General features: G+C 36.6%; 1 protein-coding gene across 1 annotated transcript; it reads right to left on the bottom strand.

Annotated features, from left to right (window-relative positions):
- Positions 1-613: 613 nt before the first annotated feature.
- Positions 614-5105, bottom strand: LOC123529227 (uncharacterized). Its single transcript, XM_045309462.2, has 4 exons — positions 4744-5105; positions 2458-2685; positions 1789-2242; positions 614-1484 (listed from the first exon to the last, which is right to left on the bottom strand). Exons 1-4 carry the CDS (start codon positions 5000-5002, stop codon positions 1481-1483), a joined length of 945 nt encoding a protein of 314 aa, XP_045165397.2. The 5' UTR covers positions 5003-5105; the 3' UTR covers positions 614-1480.
- Positions 5106-21893: the final 16788 nt, after the last annotated feature.

Below are 21893 nucleotides of genomic sequence, written 5' to 3'. Positions count from 1 at the left end.
AGCTGTCTTGGAGATTAAACTTTAATCATTTGAGTCAAATTTATTGCCAATTTCAAGTGGAAAATTAAACTTTATGAAACAAAGCTTTTGATATCAAACTTGCATAATGCCATAAATTTCCTTTATCATTTAATTGTTTGAGAGGGAAGACCTTCATTCTCCTTAAAAGTACTCCAATGATATTCCTACATGCATAATGCATGTAAACATTTCCCTCCATTTTTCCCCCTGTTCATTTTCAATGATTTTGGGAAGTGAGTTTTTATGCCTTCAAAAAATTGTCAGTACCTATCTATAAATTGGATGTTATATTTGAGAAATAGTTTTAATTTGATTCCTCTGACTAGTTCATTCATATTTAACCCTTAGCCCGCTAAATTTCTAAAATGGAATTGTTCGTCATTCAATTTGGGCAATATCATTTATTAATTAAAAAGGGGTATTCGCCGAAAATTTATTGAATGAATAGCGAACAATGCAGACCATGACCAGGCTGATCTTGGTCTGCACTGGTCGCAAAGGCAAAAACACCAAAGGTTAATAAGCTCTCCATTTACCCTAACAGTGCTAAGTGGGTTATGGGTCTGTAATGAAATGAGACAGCAAACAAAACTTGTATATATAGGACTTTATTGCGGGATATAATTTGGATTTCATTACAATACATATACTGTTCAGTTTTCATTATTTCTACAAATTTCACATGTTCTCATCTAGTAAGATGTCATTTGTAATGATAAAATAGATCTTAAATGTTGATATTACTCCACCAGAATCGGTAGAATCCAAAGACTGATATAAGGAACGTTTGGGATTCTCAAAAATACACCAAGTAGTTTTGAATTTATCTTTAAAAAAGGGATTAAATGTAAACTGACACAATTAAAGAAATAAAACTCTTGTTATGTTAAGAAAAGTTAATAAAAAAACGAATATTCATGGGTCAAAATTTTACAAGGTCGGATTTTTCTGTGAGAATTAAAATGATTCAAAAAGCTCATATTATATAAATTTATATAGATAGCTTCCTCCAAAGATATATAGAATGATGTGCAACCTGCAACATTTTAATAAAACTTTCAAAGAAAATGTTTAAAATCAAGATGATATAAAAAAAAAATGTTTAAAATCAAGATGATAAAAAACAGGCGCTTATTTAACAAAAAAAGCGATAAAACTGAAATATGAAATGGTATTTCTTTGAAAAAAAAAACACTTAAGAAGGTTATTAAACAGATCTGCAACAAAACATGAACAATTTAGAGGGCAACGCACAAATACGAAAGTATAAGTATGATGAAGATGAAAGAATACTAATAAATAATGACAAAAATATCACAGATAATCGTCTGACAAGCAAGTGTCCATGATCAGGGTTGTATGGCCCTGCTATGATGAATTCGTAACGATCTTCATCGCAAAAAGTGACGTCGCCCATTTGCTTAGTTGCCTTCGAACGTCGACATGTCCCTAGATTGTGTTAACTGAAATGATAAACGATCATGCCATTTCATACGTTTACAAATGATAATTTGTCAAAATTATTAAATTATACAGCTTGTGCGTGGTCTCGCCTTGATTTTGAAGGGGGGAAAAAACGTTTAAAATGAGTATTTTCGGGCAGGTATATTTTTTCTTGATTACAAACTTTATTGCAGTTAAATGATAAAATGCATCACGGTTCTAGATGAAGTAACAGTAAAGTTTTGGCTATGACTAATCATATTTTGTGAAGACTGCATTGTAATTAAAAAAAATGTGTTCTACATTTCTAAATTGTTAACTCACCAGTCGGATCTGTTCCCACATGGACCGCATGTTTTGTCTGCGGGCATGCACACGTCTTTGAATGCGTCAAATGTCTCGCCTTGTTGACACATTACGTGATTCAAGAATTTCCCGTCTTTGCAGACTGTGTATCGGTCACAACGTCCAAATTCGTCAAGGTAGAACCCGTCAGCTAAATTAGCACAGTCTGGCATCATTCCACCGTGAGCACGTGGAATTTTGTCCAGGGAAACGCACTCGTTGCGTTCCGGGTGGAAAAGCTGCGTTCGACCATTGTCGTCTGGTTTGCAAATTCTCTCGGAAATTGTGCGTTCTTTGTAGCAATCTACGAAGTATGGGCTCCACAATTTAACTTCATGGGCGTGAATTCCGTCGGGTTTTCCTTCGCAGCTTGGGAACCTAATACTGCATGGTACACAGTGGGCAACTGGACACCGATTTCGTCTGTAGTCGCCTGTATAATGAAAATTTCTTGTTAATCGTAAATTTAAATAATTTTAATATCTTGGGGTTTGTTTACCATAATAACGTCATTATCTATTTGATAAACGATCACTGTTGACAGGTGCTTGTAAATCGCATAATTGAAGTGTGGCTAAGTTCAATCATGGACTTGTTTTTAAACTTTAATCCTCAAAATATATAAATAATTATAAAGGGTATACTTACACCCGTTTTTAAAGACTTTTCGTTCGCCACATTTAACGTTCTCGAAGTGTTCGCACTTGCCGGTTTCTGAGCTGAACAGTTGGGGATAAGGACACTCCTGCATGTATTGCTCGTAATATCTGGGGATGGGATCGTACCACACACTGCAGTTGTAGTAGGCTTGACACTCGTCTGGGTGTGGAATTAATCCGCCTTTCAGCTGACACTGCTCTGCTACTGTCATTGGACCTACAAAAAATCAAAATATTTTAACCAAAGTTGAAGAGATGAAAATTTGAACAAAAAAAGAACAACAATAAAAAAGAAACAGGAAACAAGAACGTATCTACAAGAGCTGGCCGTTAGACAGCGCGCTCGACTCTTCGGCAAATTCTAATTGGAACAAGGGCCATAACTGGGCAATAATTACAAAACTGAGTTATCACATTGCAGTTTATTACAAATTTAGATTCCATTATGGAAATGGTAACAACTTTCATGCAAAACTTCCACCAAATTAGGACAATAATTTGAATTAATTTTAATCATGAGAATTAATGTCCGTTAAGAAGAATGTCTAAATGTAGCTGTCACTTGCATACACCTTGATCGTTGCATGTAAAACTTTAACCAAATGTTTTAGTAGAGAAAGGCGGCCATAATTTATATTAGCTCCAACAAAACGTTATCTTAATTTTTTTTCTATAGGTCTGGTGACGCGAGTTTCAATCAAATACAAATTACTGAATTACAGCTTGATTGTTAGTTGCACGTAAAACTTTTACTGAATTTTCTGAATTGAAAAGAAATCATTTGTTGATTGCGAAGTATTGTTTGAAGTTTCGATCAAATACTTAAGAGTTGTTACTGAGATTCAGCTGGAGAGTTACTTTCACGCAAAACTTGAACCGCATTTTCTAAGTCAAGAAAGGGTCATAATTTGTATTGAATTTAATCAAGAGTTATATAACATAATTATTTCTGTAGGTTTTATGACTAGGAAGGCTTGTGCAAAGTTTCAATCCCGCACAAACGATGGTTACTGAGATAAGAACTTGCACGGAAAGTTTTACCTAAATGTGACGCCGACACATACGCCTGCTTGAGTATAGAATAACTCTCAACATACGAAAGTTCGAGCTAAAAAGAAGAACTGTATGAGGGGAGTGCCATGAATTAAAAGATAGCATTGCCAGGACTGTCGTAGCAAAACCTGAATTACAACAGTTTAAGTCGAATGAAAATCAAAGAAAATGTTCTTTTCATCTGACTTAACTTTTTTCCATTCATCAATCATTTCTTGTAATTAATTTGCTTTGACGTCAAATACCGTTTGTAATGAAAAGTAAGAAAACATGCTTATCCCGATTCGATTCAATTAACAATGATTTATACGAAAGAATCCTCCCAATTTTATATACTTTTTAATTGATTGAATTCAATTACGAATGTATGTCCTTTGTTTTTATGGATTTTAACACGTGAGCAGCGCTCATGTAAAAAATTGATCTGTTTACAAACGTTAAAAAAGATGTAGCGTTCATCAACATGTTTGTTGTCAGTCTCGTTTTTGAAAATGAATGACTTTGCAAAAAAAAAATAATAATAAATGACAAAATAAACGTGAAACATGGAAAACATCGGTCGCATCGTTTGAAACCGCAACTATTTTCATACACGCCGCGTTCTTAATTTCAATCTCTTACGCAAACGGTAGTGCATTTTTCTCTTCGAGTTCAATATTTACGCACGGGCCGTTTTTTTTCTTGCAAAAAAATAATAAAATAAAAGTGGCGAGTTTTTTTCTGAGAATCCTACAAATTCCAAGGTTTCCCCGTCTCTTAGTCTAAACTTGTATTTTAATATTTAGAAGTATAGCTTTTTTTTTTTGCTCTTCTTACACTTTTGAGAAAGGAATTTATAATCATCTACAATTTTTTTAAAGTTTCTTCTTCCAATTTTGAAAACTAAAACTCAATCGTTTTGTAGTTTTACGAGTCGTCACGTATGATAATAATACATGTAAATAATAATTAAAACAGAACATTTGAGTAAAAGTTTCGGTGGTAACAGATTCATAGAACATGTTCTTTATGTCTTCAAAATGCCATTTGAACTCTAAATACCGACGGAAACTTTTTAAAGTGTCTACAACATTAATTATATTGAATGGTCGTGTTGTTTGCATGAACCAGCTGTTTTTATCTTGGAGGCGCTTTCCAGTGTATTAAGGTATATAATCACTATATTCTTTAAGATTTTCCTCCTTCAAACGATCATCCACCCCTAAATAATTCATAAACTTACCGATATCAGGAACTGTTGGCATGACATTTAGTTTACAATCATCATAGACACTGCCTTTAGGAACACACACGTGCGCCGACGTGCTAAACGATGAACCGGCAGGGCAATCCGGCATCTCGACTGGTCGGCCATATACACATAGGTAATATCCTGTGCAGTCCAGTTTTGGTACGATCTGGTATTTGCCTGCTACACATTTCGGCTCCTGCGCGCTCGCCACACCAATAACTAAAGCAAGAAATGTTCCGTACATAAACATTTTCAAATTTAAATTTCAATATCGCTTTAATATAATTATGTTTGCTCTTTGGAGATTTACAATGTGTACGTTCAGTAAAGTGTAGCACAAGGTAACGAATGAAGACATCAGCGAAAACGCTTCTTTTTATACGCATTGAGGCCCACCTTTGGGCCGGGTTATCTTTACAAAGTAAACAGATCGGCCCGCAGACATGACGCAGTCTCGGAAGTAGCAAAGATAACAAATCATGAATGAATTACGTACACCTACAACAATATTACAAAAATATTGTCATATAAGGCGATATAAAAATTTAATAAGTGTTCACAAAATGCACTTCATTTGTTATGTCATGTTGGTTGATACGCAAATAAATTATATTAAGTTAATCTAACGTTTCTAAATAAAGACAGGCTGCGGTTGATTATTAAAGGCGGATTGACAATTAATTTTATTAAGATTATAGGCTTGCGCTATTTTATGCAAATTAGTTATGCAATACTCTAACACTTTGTGGATTTTCCATTACTTTGCCGCCAAGCCCTCTCATACTGCAAAAATGAATTCTGTTGTATAAACTGAACACAATGTTCATTTATGTTTGTCGTCATTTTCAAGGGAGAGACAATGTTGTAGTTATGTTAATTCTGTCCATAACGTCTTCTTAAATTGAGCCGTGCCATGGGAAAACCAACATAGTGGCTTTGGTCTGGTGAGGATCCATGCTGTTCGCTAACGGTTTCTCTAATTGGAATAGCCTTTGAAAGCGAACAGCATGGATCCTGACCAGACTGCGCGGGTGCGCAGGCTGGTCTGGATCCATGCCGATTGCAAAGCCACTATGTTGTTTTTCTCATGGTGCGGCTCAAATATTGAAAACATTTTCAAAATTGGCTTAGAAATGAGACAGTTATCATGAACACTATAATATTTGACCAAAATTGTCGGCCATTTTGTTTCCATGGAAACAGGATGGGGCGTAATTCTTTTTAGATTTATCAAACTTTTTTGTTATTTCTGTAAAACATTTTCTGTGCCCTTTCCTATTAGAATAAAAGAAATTAAAATATTTAGCATTTTAAACTCAGGAAACTATAGAAATTAATCTATTTTGAAAGGTACTTGCTAAATTGTGAAAATGATATCATAAACACATAAAAATGGCTGCCTCAATGTCTAGTCATTTTCTTAATTTCAAAATGCTGTTTCTTAAAAATCTCTTTCAGCGTTGTGAGTGGTTGGATGAAGGCTTTCAAATTAAATTAACTTATGGTATGGCATTCCGTCCCATTTAAAGTGTGCACGGGTTTCTAGTGGCAAATTTTCTTATATGTGTTTAGAATGTTGCTTGCTGTTAAATGGCAAGTCCTCATGCACATACAACAAAAATTAAATCTGCTGTATTATATGAATAAAATGTGCATGTATGTTTGTCGTGCACGAGTTTCTTTTGGCAATTTTTTTATGAAATGTCTTTAGAATGTTCTTTGTTGATGATGTTTTAAAAGTCATTGCCAGCTTTCATAGCCAAATCGCCGGTTTATTGATGAAATTGTCTCCCTTGAAAAGTTAAAGTGGCAAGCACCTCATACTGCAAAATAGTCATTCTGTTGTATTAAAGAATGTTCATTTATCTTTGTAGTCGTTTTTAAAATGTGTATGCGTTTTCTATGGCAACTTTTCGAAAAATAATTGTCTTTAGAATGTTGTTTGTTTGTCGTTCTTTCAAAAGTTAAAAGGACAACGCCTTTCCGACATACTGCAAAATTATTTCTGTTTTATTAAATGAACTGTGTACATTTATGTTTGCAGTTGTTTTTAAGGTGTGCACGAGTTTCTAGTAACAACTTTTCTTATATCATATGTGAAAAGAATGTTGTTTGTTTGTTTCATGATGCTTCAAAAATTTAAAGGGCGGGTCATGCCCACACATGTTACTTAAATGAGCCTCTTGTTCCTGTTTTACGCTATCGAACAAGTCCCTAATCTACAGCAAGATTACTGACCTCTTAAGGATATAAGACAGTTTTTTGTTTTTATCTTTTATTTCGCTTGAAAACCACATTTCAGCAAAGAATATTTTTTATCAAAGTTTTCTTTGAATTTTTTCTGACTTTAAATTTACATCTAATATAAACATAGAACTTGGATGGCTAGAACAAACAACACTTAAACTCGATGTACCCTGTAAGCTCTAGTGTGCGTGTGTTACACAAAAGTTTAACACGTTTGCTCATAGCCTAACTGTTTAGGCGGTAATGAGGCTCTGCCGTGTTACCGCAAAACAGTTATCGCGAGAGCCAGGTATTTCCATCCGCACCTTCAACAGTGATTGCCGTATTCTTTAATCAATAGAAGAAATGAAGAAAACGAATACATTTCTTTTGAGTACTATTTTATTACTGGGGCCCCTGATTCTGTGAGAAAACGACTTAATTCCCGTAAATGGAGAAAACTGACGAAAGTCAACAAGTGGAAGAGCTACAATTCTGTAAAAAGTTTTCAGATTGTATTTTGCATGTTCCATAATTCATGTCCGTCACTGACGTATTTCGTACGTTTCAAAATGTCCTGCGTAATATTTCCTCTAACGCGTTATATCACAACTGGTTATTCATTTCCTACTAGTTTGCATTTGAGTACATAAACATTTTTTTATTCGCAAGAAACCTCATTTATTAATATTTAGTTAACGGATCTCACGTAAACACTATTGTACATCCGCCAAAACATGAACGCGCTCTAATTGCATTAGTAATAAATGCACTAGCGAAATTATATTTCAACTTTTTCTGTACATTATCACGGGAATCAAATATCTTTACACAGAAAAACCTTTCAATGGGATCCTTCTAGCAACTAAAGAATATCACCAAGTTCATCGCAGTTATCGTCAAAGTTATCGAATATACGACGCATACTCTGTAATGATATAATAAATTCATGAACTTTTTTGGAAATTATTTATTTCTTGATCATCAGTAAAGAACAATTTAGGACCCATAAAATTTTCAAAACCTCAACACATAAAGATAAAAAATAAATTGGTTTACGCGAACTAAGAATGTTGTCGAATATTTTCTATTCTAATGTCAGAATAGTCAAACGCATGTTTATCGAAGGTAGATGCGTCATGCTTTAACATTAGGCACATGTCATAATAATATATAATTTGTATTTAGCATTAAGTATTATGTGAAGATGTGTCTCGTGAGAGTCGTAAGACGCCCGAACCTCCAAGTCGAGAATTAGGGTGTCGGTTACAAGCCCCAGACGTGTAAACTTCCGTTCTACTGCATATATTGGGTATGTTTTTAATTTTGGAATCTCTCTTAAGTGTAAATGTTTTTTTACAAATATTTTCTTTTCTTACCACTATAACTTTTAAACGATATAAACGTGTCTTTCGAACTTTTGACAGCCAATAACAGTGAACTTGGTTGACGGAAAACGTCGTGTAAGATGTAACACAAAGTTCCCTTTACCACAAGGTCATTGCTGAAGTGTTAGATGCGGTATTTTTTGCAGGAAGTATCCGCATTTACCAATGGAATGGACATCATATAACGTGTTAACGTCAAGTTGGCTTAATTAACACAAGAAAGTTCAACTTGCACGCAATATTTGAAACAGAAACACCTACAAGATTTGGAAAATTACGCAGAGAGTCAAGATAGTGATTAATTGATGGTAGTTTAATTTTTTTATTACAACCATGAAGCATTTCTTCATATAAATATCATTTGAAAGTTTCATGTCACAGCTAAATTTCGTAGAATATTTCACGCATTTTTATTGTAATATAACAAAATATCAGTAACATACGGAAGCGCTGGTGGGACATTATGAGTTTTAGTAGTTATTATTTAGTACTTACTACTTAACACTTATCGCTTAAAACTTAAGTACTTATTTAGCAATTTCGCACCAGAAGAAAATACCAACCAAGGCGGATGCGGAATGATGTCAATAGACAATAAACAAGAGCTGTCCGTAAGACAGCGCGCTCAACTTTTCTCAGTGCTCGACTCTGAATTAGAGCTTTGCCAGTAAAAATAATCCAAATTAAAAAGGGGCATAACTCTGTAAAAAAATTCAAATCAAAGTTATGGGAATTGTGTCTCCTGGTGTAGACTTTGATAGTAAATAACTATTTTGAGTTTCAAGTCAAAAGCTTTAATAGTAACAGAGATATTTGACTTTATCAAAAATTTTAACAAAAAAATCTAAGTTAAAAAGGGGCATCATTCTGTCAAAATTCAAATCAGAGTTATGAGGATAGTTTATCCTGGTGTAGACTTTGATGGTAAATAAGTATTTTAAGTTTTAAGTCAAAAGCTTTGATAGTAACAGAGATATTTGACTTTATCAAAAACTTTAACCAAAAATGCTAAGTTAAAAAAGGGCATAATTCTGTCAAAATTCAAACCAGAGTTATGGGAATTGTGTGTCCTGGTATAGACTTTGATAGTTAATAACTGTTTTGAGTTCCAAGTCAAGAGCTTTAATAGTAACAGAGATATTTTACTTAATCAAAAATTTAACCAAATATTCTATGTTAAAAAGGGGCATAATTCTGTCAAAATTCAAATCAAAGTTATGGGGATTGTGTCTCCTGGTGTAGACTTTAATGGTTAATAAGTATTTTAAGTTTCAAGTCAAAAGCTGTGATAGTAACAGAGATATTTGACTTTATCAAAAACTTTAACCAAAAATTCTGATATAAAAAGGGGCATAATTCTGTCAAAATTCAAATCAGAGTTATGGGGATTGTTTCTTCTAGTGTAGACTTTGATAGTAAATAACTATATTTTAAGTTTCAAGTCAATAGTTTTGATAGTAACAGAGATATTTGACTTTACCAAAAACTTTAACCAACGGCGACGCCGACACCGGGGCGAGTGCAATAGCTCTACTTTTTCTTCGAAAAGTCGAGCTAAAAATGTAATACATTATTTATGATTTTATCCTGTACCAGACAGAGTTCATTTATTCATTTTGCCCGTCTGCCTATCATCATTCCTTCTACTTATGCCTTTGCACTTTCGTTACCAACTCTGTAAACGTGTTGGATACCATCCACCAGAAAGCCGCCTGTGTTTTTTTTTTTCACTGTTTTGGGAATGGGACCAGGTCCCACCCATTTGGGGAAATTACGTCATTTTTTTATCATATTAGGACTTTGCATAGATTGCATGTGAAGAAAAATTCTGTTTTGAAAATACTACGCACTCTTGGTTCAGAAGGGGTCGATTAACTCAAAGCATATCCATTGTCCAGTCCATAACTCTGACATCGATGAAGGGATTTTAAAATTACTTGGCATAAATGTTCCCTATAATGAGATGATATGTCATGCGCAAGACACAGACTCCTAGCTCCCAGGTCAAGATCACCCTTTGAAGGGTCTTTCTCTTGTCTGGTCCATAACTTTGCCATTTATCAAGGGATTTGAAAATAATTTAACACAAATGTTAACCATATTGAGAAGGTGCGTCACGCTTATGACCAGGGTCTCACAGGTCAAGGTCAAGGTCACAAGATAATTCATACCTAAACTATTCTGGCATATTTTGTGCAGACAACTGTAGCATTCTTGTGCACGCTTCGGGGGCATTTGTCGCCGTAGCAGCATGAACGCGCGGACGAACACCATGAATATAAACTATCCCTCTCACGCATTCGCTTTGGCGAGGTAATACAATAAATACTATTATTCTATATCTATTTTATTCATCCAATCGTGAACGTTAATTGTGACCGTACATATATTACCGTATTGGACGCACGTACGTACAAAAACAAGAGCTGTCAGTGGACAGTGTGCTCGGCTATTTTCAGTGCTTGATAGTATAATATAAGCTATGAGTAAAACTTTAACATTACAATAAGCATATTCTAAGTCGAAAAGGGGCCATAATTCAGTCAAAATGCTTGATAGAGTTGCCTTCTCCTTTTTACAGACTGAGGTCATGATAGTAAACAAGTATGCAAAATATGAAAGCAATATCTCAATGGACTTTGAAAATATTTGGGGTGGTACGCAAACTTTAACATTACAATAAGCATATTCTAAGTCGAAAAGTGGTCATAATTCAGTCAAAATGTTTGATAGAGTTGCCTCCTCCTTTTTACAGACTGAGGTCATGATGGTTAACAAGAATGCAAAATATCAAAGCAATATCTCAATGGACTTTGAAAATATTTGGGGTGGTACGCAAACTTTAACATTTGTGTCACGCTCACGCTCACGCCGACGCCGGGGCGAGTAGTATAGCTAGTAAATGGGTAAAGTAGGCGCTCTATGTACTGAGTTTGATTACAGGATTATTTGTCGTTTGTTTGTAAACACAAAAAACGAAAGTGCAAGTCATGGCAATGCTGTCCGATTTGGATATAAACACATTTATAAATGACCAAAAGCCTAAAATACGATTAAAAACATCATCAGATGGGAAAATACAGAAAGGGTAGAAATACAATATTCAGTGAATAAATTTTTTATTTAAACTAAAATAAAATAGACATAGAATAAAAAGGTTATTTAACATTGTACTGTACAATACGAGATATATTTGGACTCGTACCCAGCTTGGAAAACTATATTGGACTCGCCTAGCCCTTATCCTCTCATGGCAATTAAATATAGCGAACCCTACATGACCGTGTAGTTATCAGTCCGACCAAGATCGGGTACCTCGGTAGCTCTAAATTTTGAGGACAGATCATAGAAGATGTCCGGGTAGTGTTCGAACTTTGAATATTTAGCTGTTATCTAGAAGGATTTCGACCTAGTTCAAACCCCTACCACCAGAACATATTATTTTTTGTTTTAACTTATAAGGGACCAGGGTTAAGCATGGGACTTAAAACTTTCAAGTCCATACTAAGCCATGTCCCTGATGAGGCACCAGATTTAGTCTAGGGGGCGAGCGGGTGCGGGCTGGAGCAAACCATAGAAAATGAAACCAGTAATTTATGCTTGGTGTAAAAAAGTGAGGTTCTTAGATGTGATTTGATTCAGTACAATTCTACGGTGCCCCTAAAGTGACATGTTACACACTTTTTTTCCACTTAGGTGATGTGAGACTTTTTTTTATTTCGTTTAAACGAAATCATTTCGTTTTAACGAAATAAGTTTAAACGAAATCATTTCGTTTGAACGAGTTATTGAATAGTTATTTCGTTCAAACCAAATGATTTCGTTTAAACGAAATAACTATTTTTAACGAAATAACTATTTAACTTATCGTTTTAACGAAATGATTTCGTTTAAACGAAATAAAAAAAAAAAGTATCTCATTACCTAAGTGGAAAAAAGTGTGTAACATGTCACTTTAGGGGCACCGTACAATTGACCCCCTTTGAGCCGAATAGAAAAAAAACAATGACCCACGATTTAGAACGATTTAAAAGAGCTTCAGTTGCTCCGTTCACAGGCGACAGAAAAACAAATTAATCTTTCAAGAACAAAGCGTTAACTTATTTCGTTATGTGTATGTCATAATAATATCATTGCGTAAAAACAATGCTAGAAAAATGTTCAGAGTTTGATAGTTAGAACTTATTATTTGAAAATCAGGATTTGGCATTCGGTACTGCGTGAATACGATACCTTCTGTAATGACTTTTATAGCAAAAGTAAAGTCATGCCTACATTTAAAATCGTCTGAATTTTAAGGATTTTCAGAAGAAAAAAATGAAATTAATCTTTTTATTCGCCTTTTTTATATATTTATCTTTTATTTTTTCACCAAATGGCGCATGTTAAAACAATAAATAATGTATTTACGTTCCACAAAATGAATTTTAGTAAAATAAATGAATTGTAAACAAGTCATCATTTACAGACCTACTTAAGTGACTTGACAAATATTTACAGTTTTTTTAATTGTGGAATTCGTGTTTAGATACATTTTGTTTAATTAATGGGCTAAACCATGCATATTTCAGGCTTATGTAACTGATAACGCAGGGATCGGATAGCTGCTGTAACAGGCAATACAGGCTGAAAAAGCATCCGCTATTCCTGTTTGTTTGTTTAGTTTATACATACTCAATTTATTTCGTTAACGACGGAAGTTTGAAACCTGCGCAGTACAGAGGTATTTCGTCGTAATACCAACAACCGCTCATGTGCGATTGTTTTGGGCTCTTGACAGGAAGATGGATAAAGACTTACAGCACAAACTAAGTCTCTAAATGCGAAATAAAACAACTGAAGGCACGTGCCCGGTACAACTGTAAGACGATACAGCTGCAGTGACGCGCAACAAAACATTTATTTTTCAATATTTTTTTTAATCATATCTCAAGTTATAACAGTCTGTAACTAAAGCGTAGTGCTATAAAAAAAACAGAGATTTGCGCGCATTTGCATTACAGCCTACAAATTAAGTTACAAAAACATATTTTCCTTCCGTTTAGCATTGAAGTTAATGAAACGTCGAAATCTCCCCAAATATTTTGATAATAGAATATAAAGATGTAGTCTTGCTTAAATGCATGTAAGAAAGTGAAAACAGTCGTTTTCTGTATTTTTAAAAGGCATTAACTGTATAAAGCTACATGCACACATACGGATTGTCCGTGCGTTGAGGTACGGTGCGGATGGCATTGGTCTGTGGACACGGATAAGTAAGGAGCAGTACGTCTTAGTACGGGAAAATGATGAAAAACGGGGAACAAAAAAATACAGGACGCGAATAAGTACTACGTTGAACTACGTTTTGCTGCGCCTGGCAACTTGCCCAGCGCGTGGACGGGTCTGCGGTGAACTACGTCGAACTACGCTTTAGTACGGACAACCTCGGATAACTACGTTCAACTACGGATCAATACGGCAAGGTACGTTTCAGTATGGATAACTACGTTTTAGTACGTTAAACTACGGATGAATAAGTTTCAACCAAGTTGGACTAAAGTCACGCTCAAATGGCTACGGATTGCTCAAACTTTTGTGCATGTTCAAATGTTGGAGAAACTTGCAAGTTTGGGATAAGTCTTGAATACGCTTTGACCAAGTGTTGTTACGGATTGATACGGATTATTACTTTGAGGTACGGCTCAGGTACGAATCGATACGGATTACTACGTTTCTATCCGTGGCTAGACGTAGCTATCCGCGCCGTATGTGTGACTGGGGTATTATAGACATCACAGCGCCGCTTTATCGCGTCGCACTTATATATTTTCTTAATAATCGTACGTGTTCGCGCAGTCAGTACAAAGGGCTCTACTCAACATCAACAACAACAACAACAACAAAAAACGACAATTCTAAAATATAGTAAATGTCCATTAGCAAGTTCTTGATTGCCTTGAATATATCTATGAGCTGATCAGCTTCGGCTCCGAGACTTGCAAGTGCAAGCTGCAGCTTAAATCTTAGAAGTAGATCTACGCTTGATTTGATATTGTGATTCCGCGCTTATTATTGTCATTACAATGCTGTCACATTTCAGTAAATTCGTGTCACGAGTGAATTCACAGGACGTAAATGATCGGCTACTGACCTTGTTCATACGTATTTGCGACGGAGGCGTGAAATGGACGACTAAGTAACGAACCTTTATACCTCAATACGTACCTTTCAACAAGCGCATGTGATTTCGACGTCATTGATTTTGGTAAATTGGCGACGTTTTATGTAAGTCAGTGAAGATCAAAGCATGAATGATGAAAGAAACTCTTGTTTAAAAAACATGTTGCGTTTTTATGATGTAAACTTAAACTGTTAAGTATATTTTCATGCGTTGAGAAATTCTGCGTCGTCATTTCAACAGACAACAGACTACAAAGACAACAGCATTTTTTTGGAATCGTACGGTTTAAGGAACCTCTTTTTGTACAGGTAATGCTTTTGACGACATGGCGATTAACATGTGTGCTAACATCTAAATGTTTTTTCTTGTAAGATCTAAAAGATTTCGAAACGCAAACTTTGCTGGGATCATGCCAATCCCTCCTACTAACACAGCCTTTAAAAAAGACTGAGTAAAGGGGGTTTGATTTATTTCTTTGAAGTCCTGTTCGCTGATCTAAGTCGTCAATGTATACGTCAAGACCCCACCAACTTAAGTTTAAAGTGGAAAAATGCGCATTTTTCAAGTACAAATCAAGCTGAAGTAGATGTGTGAGAAAAAAAGGGTGAAGGAAATTACAGCTTTTAACCCAATTTAACAAACTCTTTCCGTTACCAGTACAAGATAATTACTTTCCAAATATGACTTTCCTTATTTTGACTGGGGCAGTCATTTTAAGAAAAGTCAAACTGCACGCAGGAGTTGTTTCCCTTCAACTACAGAAATCTCTACCTATAGGTAAGGGAGATCACTGCGTAGAAGACTGAAGAAAAAAACTATTATCTTATTAGTCTGATTTCTTTATTTCTAGAGCATCAACTTCAAATACTTATGCGGCATTATCGTTAATTTAACACATTTAAATGCACAGCAACCGAAAATTGCTTTTATAAAACATTCACCAAAAACACACTATGTGCAGTAAGATGCACATAATGCCACTTTAAAATACTTTTATTTGCACCCACATTGTTTTGATTGCTATGTCAAGTACGAACCTCTTGAAATTGTTTACGTTCAGAGTTTACAACGGTCACTTGTACGTTATATATGTCGCCTAGCCTGCATAACCGTGCTAACATGATATTCTCACCTCAGCCAAAAATGTGGTTCTATTCTGTTATCTTTTCTTTTTTGAGATAGTGTGTAGTTATGTCTGGCGTCAATGACTGAATGTTACATGACTTTGCAATTGTGTTATTTCTAGTTTTGGTTTCTATCTATCTACAGGAAATTTATTTTGTGCATGTGAAAAATTTACCAGAACAGACTTAGTAGCAGCACTGTCTAGTGTTAACACTGCCTGATCATGAAACAGACTTGAATCAGGTGTTCAAGCCCCAGCTCCTTCGTCTGAAATGACTGAAATTGGGATAAGATTCCAACATACGGGTTTTCATTGCCTTGCGTGCTAAAGAACCAGGGATTCTTTTCCGGGAACTTTAGCGTCTTCTGTGTCTTGCACTCTCCTCCAACAAAAATTACTAATCATCTTTTGGAGGTGCCGCCCATCATGAATGGTTGGTAACTAAAAATAAGCTACAATAGATTTTACAAGGCGTCCATTTTTCGAACTTTCAGAATGATTTATCATTATTATTATTAATCATTTATTTATTTTGTTCATAAGTGTAAATAAAAAAAGTAAATACCACGAAAAGGTAGCGTCCTGATCGAGTTAAGGCGCTATTTAGTAGTAGTTGTTGTTTTTCTACTGTAGAATAATTGATATAAGATAGAACCAAATATACTAATAATTAAAATATTGACTCAAATTGTACTAACAATGATACACGATCACTCTCGGGAGATTTCAAGAATACCGGCAGGATGATAGCCGACATAGGAGGGGAACCACTTCAACAGAGGCGTGAGGAGAGCTGTCACCCGACTTGACATGTTGGGAACCACTACAATAGACCGAAACTGATACCAGACTAGTATGATGGGAACCACTACAACAGAGGAGTCAGGTCTCAGCGCTGACACAAAACTTGACATGATAGGAACCACTACAATAGAGCAGAGTTGAAACCAGACTGGTATAATGGGAACCAGCACAGTTGAGCGAAGCTGACTCTAGACTGGTATGATGAGAACCGCTACAATAGAGTAGTATCTTGAGCGCTTACACGAGACTGGTCATGATAGAAATAATTACGATAGAGCGGAGCTGACACAAAACTGGCCAAGAAAGGAACCACTATTTCAGAGAGGACCTGACTCGAGACTGCATGGGTGCGATAGAAACAATTAAAACAGCGGGGAGCTGGCACGAGACTGGTCATGATAGGAACCGCTACAACAGAGGAGAGCAGACATTACGGGAACCGCTACAATAAAGAAAGCTGACATCAAATTGTTCATGACGACAACCACTACAACAGAGGACGCTGACATCAAACTGTTCATTTAGGAATCTACCACAGAGGAGAGCAAGGACAGGGACCGTTATAACAGAGCAGAGCCGACACATAAGTGTTCATGATGGAAACTAAAACAGTGGAAAGATGACATCAAACTGTTCATGATGAGAACCGCTACAACAGAGGGCACCATCATGTCCTTGTAGCGATCCCTCCATCTGTCCGCGCTCTCCACTCCAGGCATAACTATCCAATATCAATTCTACATATCACTATTTTTTTCTGCCAGTAATCGATCTGTTGAATCTACCCCCGGAATCAAACCTTGAACACTTTCAAATTAGGCTCGACAAGCCTTGCTAAGTCGCTATGTACGGGATATATATTTACAGGATACAGTGTATATTGTGAAATATTGTTTAATTATTATGAATACAGAACGAACTACCTTATTCTTGAATGGTAGTCTTCAGCTGTCACCATCGAGTTATTTTTCATGCGAACATAGTCTCCACCCGGCTAGCTGGTGTGTGTTTGTGTGTGTGTGTGTGTGTGTGTGTGTGTGTGTGTTGTGGGGTGGGGGGGGGGTTAAACCTCATATAAAAACATGTATTGTAATATGTATATAATTATTTAAATTAACAATACCGAACAGTAACGTGTTCAAAGTGTGCGGTAATATTTATTATTGTAGCGTAATGATAACGGTTTTTATATGAAAATACGTGCGTAATCCGAGGTAGTCTTTTTGATTGAATCATATTTTATTGCTTTTTAAAACAATAACAATTATAATTAAGTGTATAAACGTCATTATACTTTTTTCTATTTATCTATACTTAATTGTTGTCGTCAGCTTAAACATAATTTAATTGTGTCAAATTTGAGCCCGTCTTACGATATCGTACGGCCCCGGTAAACATTAGCCGGTATATATGGATTAACCGTGACATTTTTTTGCAAAAATATAAGTTGGATCTCATATTCCCGACTGTGTCCCGGTAAATCCCCGATAATGAAGCAGAATCTTCACTTTGACCCCGGTTTATCCACGGTGATTGTCCGGCGTGAACCCGATTGATCCCGGTGTAATCCCGAGTGACCCGGGTCATAGCCGGTAGTGCCCGTCATAGCCCGGCTCCGGTGACACACCAGCGCCTACCAGTGCTTACTCGGTAGCATATAAAACAGGACGCACGTCGATCCCCATAAGTTATCTTGTAGTTACTTGAAGCGAAACATCATGCCGAAGACCAAGAAACCTGCCAGAAAATTGACACCAGTGGGAAGGCAAGTTGAAGACGACTCTACCGAGAGGCAAACACATAGCCCAACGGACGAAGACTCTGCTGGAAGGCAAAAACCTCCCTCCCCAAACTAGGATTTTCACACTCAGTGTTTTATATACTATATCATCATATTACCTTATGTCACCGCAACTTCACCATCTGTTACCGTAGATCCGTGACCTCACCTTATGTCACCGTCGTGTGGCCGGAATTAGCCGGCACACACCTGGTTAAACCCGGACAGTCCGTTGTGAAACGGGGTTCTACCGGACTCAACCGGTGGTTTGCCGGCATTTTCCGGCTATAACCGGGAGTTAATCGGCGGATAAACCTGGGCTTACCGTAACTTTCCCTAACCCCACCGGTACAAGACGAAGCCATACCGTGCTTAGCCTGCGCCATGCCGTCCCGGGGCCGATGTTCGCCCCAGCTCTACCGTGTATAAAGTGATTGCCAGTGACCCCGGATAACTACGGAATATCACGGTAGACACACGGTGGATATCCGGTGTTACCCCGGAAATTGCCGGCATTGCGCCAATATTGCAAGGAATATGCCGGGTTTTGGCCATCGTTCCCGGTAATTCCCGGTTTAAACAACCGGGGCCGTTTGCCGGTTCGACAAGGTTTATCAAGGATCTTCCAGGACGTTCACGGAATCGTCAAGGTTGTACGCCGGTTCAACAAGATTGAACAAGGTTTATCCCGGATCACTGAACCAGGATAAACCGCGAGACCAAACCGTGACAGTGAGATCGCGGTTTTACTATCTGAAGTGTAATTTCTGTTGGTTTCTCCATCAAACATAACATATTTCAGTAAACTAAACAATTGGTCATTTATGGATGCTCATGTCAAATGCAACTGCAACGTCCTCTGTTTTCTCAAAGAACTATAAAATACATTATTTTTTATAGCGCTTTGGTTTTCTTAATAAACTATTGGCTTCCGAGTGGGTATGGTAGGGAAAAGTGGCGATCTTTATGGGCCGTCATATCTCTATCAAATTTATGCATTGCCTGAAATGGACAACCATGTATAAGACTAAAATACACTGGTTACTGAAAACTCTTTGAACAACGCATGCAGATATGTATGTTACACATTTAGCGAGATGTTATTTCTTTTTATCACGGTGTACCACCTGATATATAGCCCAACAAGTGATAAAATTCGCGGTATTTCGCTAAATATCGCTATTTATGAGAAATACATTTGAAACTGGGTATCTCGCATTCCGAGGGATCGAGCGTGTTTCTATGACATAACCGAAATTTGACTTAAATTGATACTTTGTGCACGTGTTTTCGGGACGGGACTTGAAAATGTTTTCGAGACAGGTGGAATTTTAGTTTAAACATATTTTTATTTCTTTCGATAAAGTTACATAGTCATTGTGCAAAATACATTTATGAAATGTTGGATTAGAAAACAAGCAAGTAAATGCTTATATTAATTCCTTTCCATGGTGGAGTTGGCCTAATTATCATTGCACTTATTCGACCGGAAAGTAATGTAAATTAGTGAGAGTAGTTTTTAATTGAAACTTTTGCAAAAAGGATTTATATCATTACGTTTACCGCAAAAAATATTATAATAACTTTATCATTGTTATTCAATTGTGTAAGGTATGTAATAGTATATAGACTAAGAGCTGAGGTGAATATGAAATAAAAAAAAGAAACAAATTGTGATTTGGTATGGGTCATGATGTCAAACAAGGGATAAAAGGAGTGCAGAATATCACCAAATATGTCCCCGTCATGTGTCAAATCTCTTAGTTGCCGCTATGTAGCTCTGGACACGTAGGAAGATTAGTTTGTTGTTTTCGTATGCAAGATGCTCGTCTCCATGAAGAAGATTATTAAGTGTGATACCACATGGGAGTTCAGATAAGTACCGTTGACGTGCGAGGTGAAACCTCGGACACTGAAGGAGAAAGTGAAGCGGAGTTTCGACTGCACCACATTCGCAGAGAGGAGATTCAACAATATTTCTACGATGAAGCTCAAAGTTTAGAGAACTGCATCCGAGTCGTAAGCGGGTATGTTGAATTTGGTACTTTCGTACCCCGACGTTAAAGAGTGGTTTGGAGCTATTCTTACAAATGGAAAGTTTGTTTTTAAATTCGGAAAGAGAGGAGGCATTTTGGACATCTGGAGAGAGCGCGTTCCACTGACGGATTGTTGCGGGCAAAAAAGAACTTGCATAAGACTGGGTGTTTGTATGGATCAAAGGTATGCTGTGAATAGAACGGAGATGGTAAGGTTGAATATTATGGCTAGGAATGAGATTTCGTAGATACATAGGAGTGAGGTTGTTTTTCATCTTATAAAACTGTATTAGCCGATGTTTTCTTCTCCGTTCAGACAAAGTTTCCCAGTTTAATTCTTTCAAGAGACGTTCTGAGTTGCAATATTGCGTTGCCCCTGTTACAATTCTTCCTGCTGCTATCTGTACCGCTTCTAGATCGTTTTTAAACTCGTTCGTGCAGTTATCCCAGACGATGTCTCCGTATTCCAAGAGTGGTCTTATGAATGAAATATACATTTTCTCAAGACTACTTTTTTGACAATTTAAATTTAAGCGATCGGAGTACTCCGATTCTCTGCCATGCGTTGTTAATACACGATGAAAGATGGGAAGACCATTTGGCATCGTCAGACAAAGTAAGACCAAGATGTTTGTGTGTTTTTACCATGTTTACTGGGATCTGGTCCATGAAAAGGGTTGGATGGAAAGGTTTGTTTCGTTTCCGTGAGAAGACAATAGATTCTGTTTTGGCTGGATTAAAAGAAACAAGCCATAATTTTGACCAAGAGGTAATTCGAGACAAGTCTTCATTTAGAGCAGCAGCAGAGATGAAAGGATCTTCCACGACAATGTAAAGACTTGTGTCATCGGCGAATAGGCGAATATTGGATTTTATGTCAACAACAATGTCGTTTATGTAGAGCAAGAAGAGAAGAGGGCCTAAGATAGATCCTTGTGGGACCCCGGCATTTATTGAAGACCAGTTAGATGAAGCATTAGCAAGAACTACTCGTTGCTTTCTATCTGAGAAATAAGATTCAAACCAGTTCAAGAGATTGCCTTGTACTCCAATAGATGATAGTTTAGTTAAGAGACCCCGATGCCACACCCGATCAAACGCTTTAGAGATGTCACAGAAGACATCACGGACTTCTTTACCCTCGTCTAAACATTTTATAATATCGTTGTAGAGATACGATAACTGATTTGTTGTAGAGTCGCCTTTAACAAATCCAGACTGGAATGGTGTGATGAAGTTATTAGAAATAAGGTAGTTGTAAAAATATTTATGGATACAACGCTCCATTAGTTTTCCTAGGCAGCTGAGAAGAGATATTGGTCGGTAGTTAACTGGTTTTGATGGGTCAGACTTTTTGAATATTGGAGAAACGTTTGCACATTTCCAAGAAGTTGGGAAAACTGAGTTAGAGGTAAGTGTGTTAAAAAAGGATGACAGTGGACCGGCTAATTCCTGGATGCCTTCTTTGATCATTCTTGGGCTGACAAGGTCTGGACCACTAGCTTTAGAAGGATCTATTATTGAAGCTGCCTCTCGAATATCTTCGGCAGTTACAGAAATATTTGACAAGACGGAATGGGTAAAATTAGGTATAATAGGAGGTGTGTGATTGGTGTCA

Source organism: Mercenaria mercenaria, chromosome 13 (genome assembly GCF_021730395.1).
Source record: "Mercenaria mercenaria strain notata chromosome 13, MADL_Memer_1, whole genome shotgun sequence".
NCBI lineage: Eukaryota > Metazoa > Mollusca > Bivalvia > Venerida > Veneridae > Mercenaria > Mercenaria mercenaria.
This window is presented reverse-complemented; position numbering and strand designations above follow the sequence as displayed.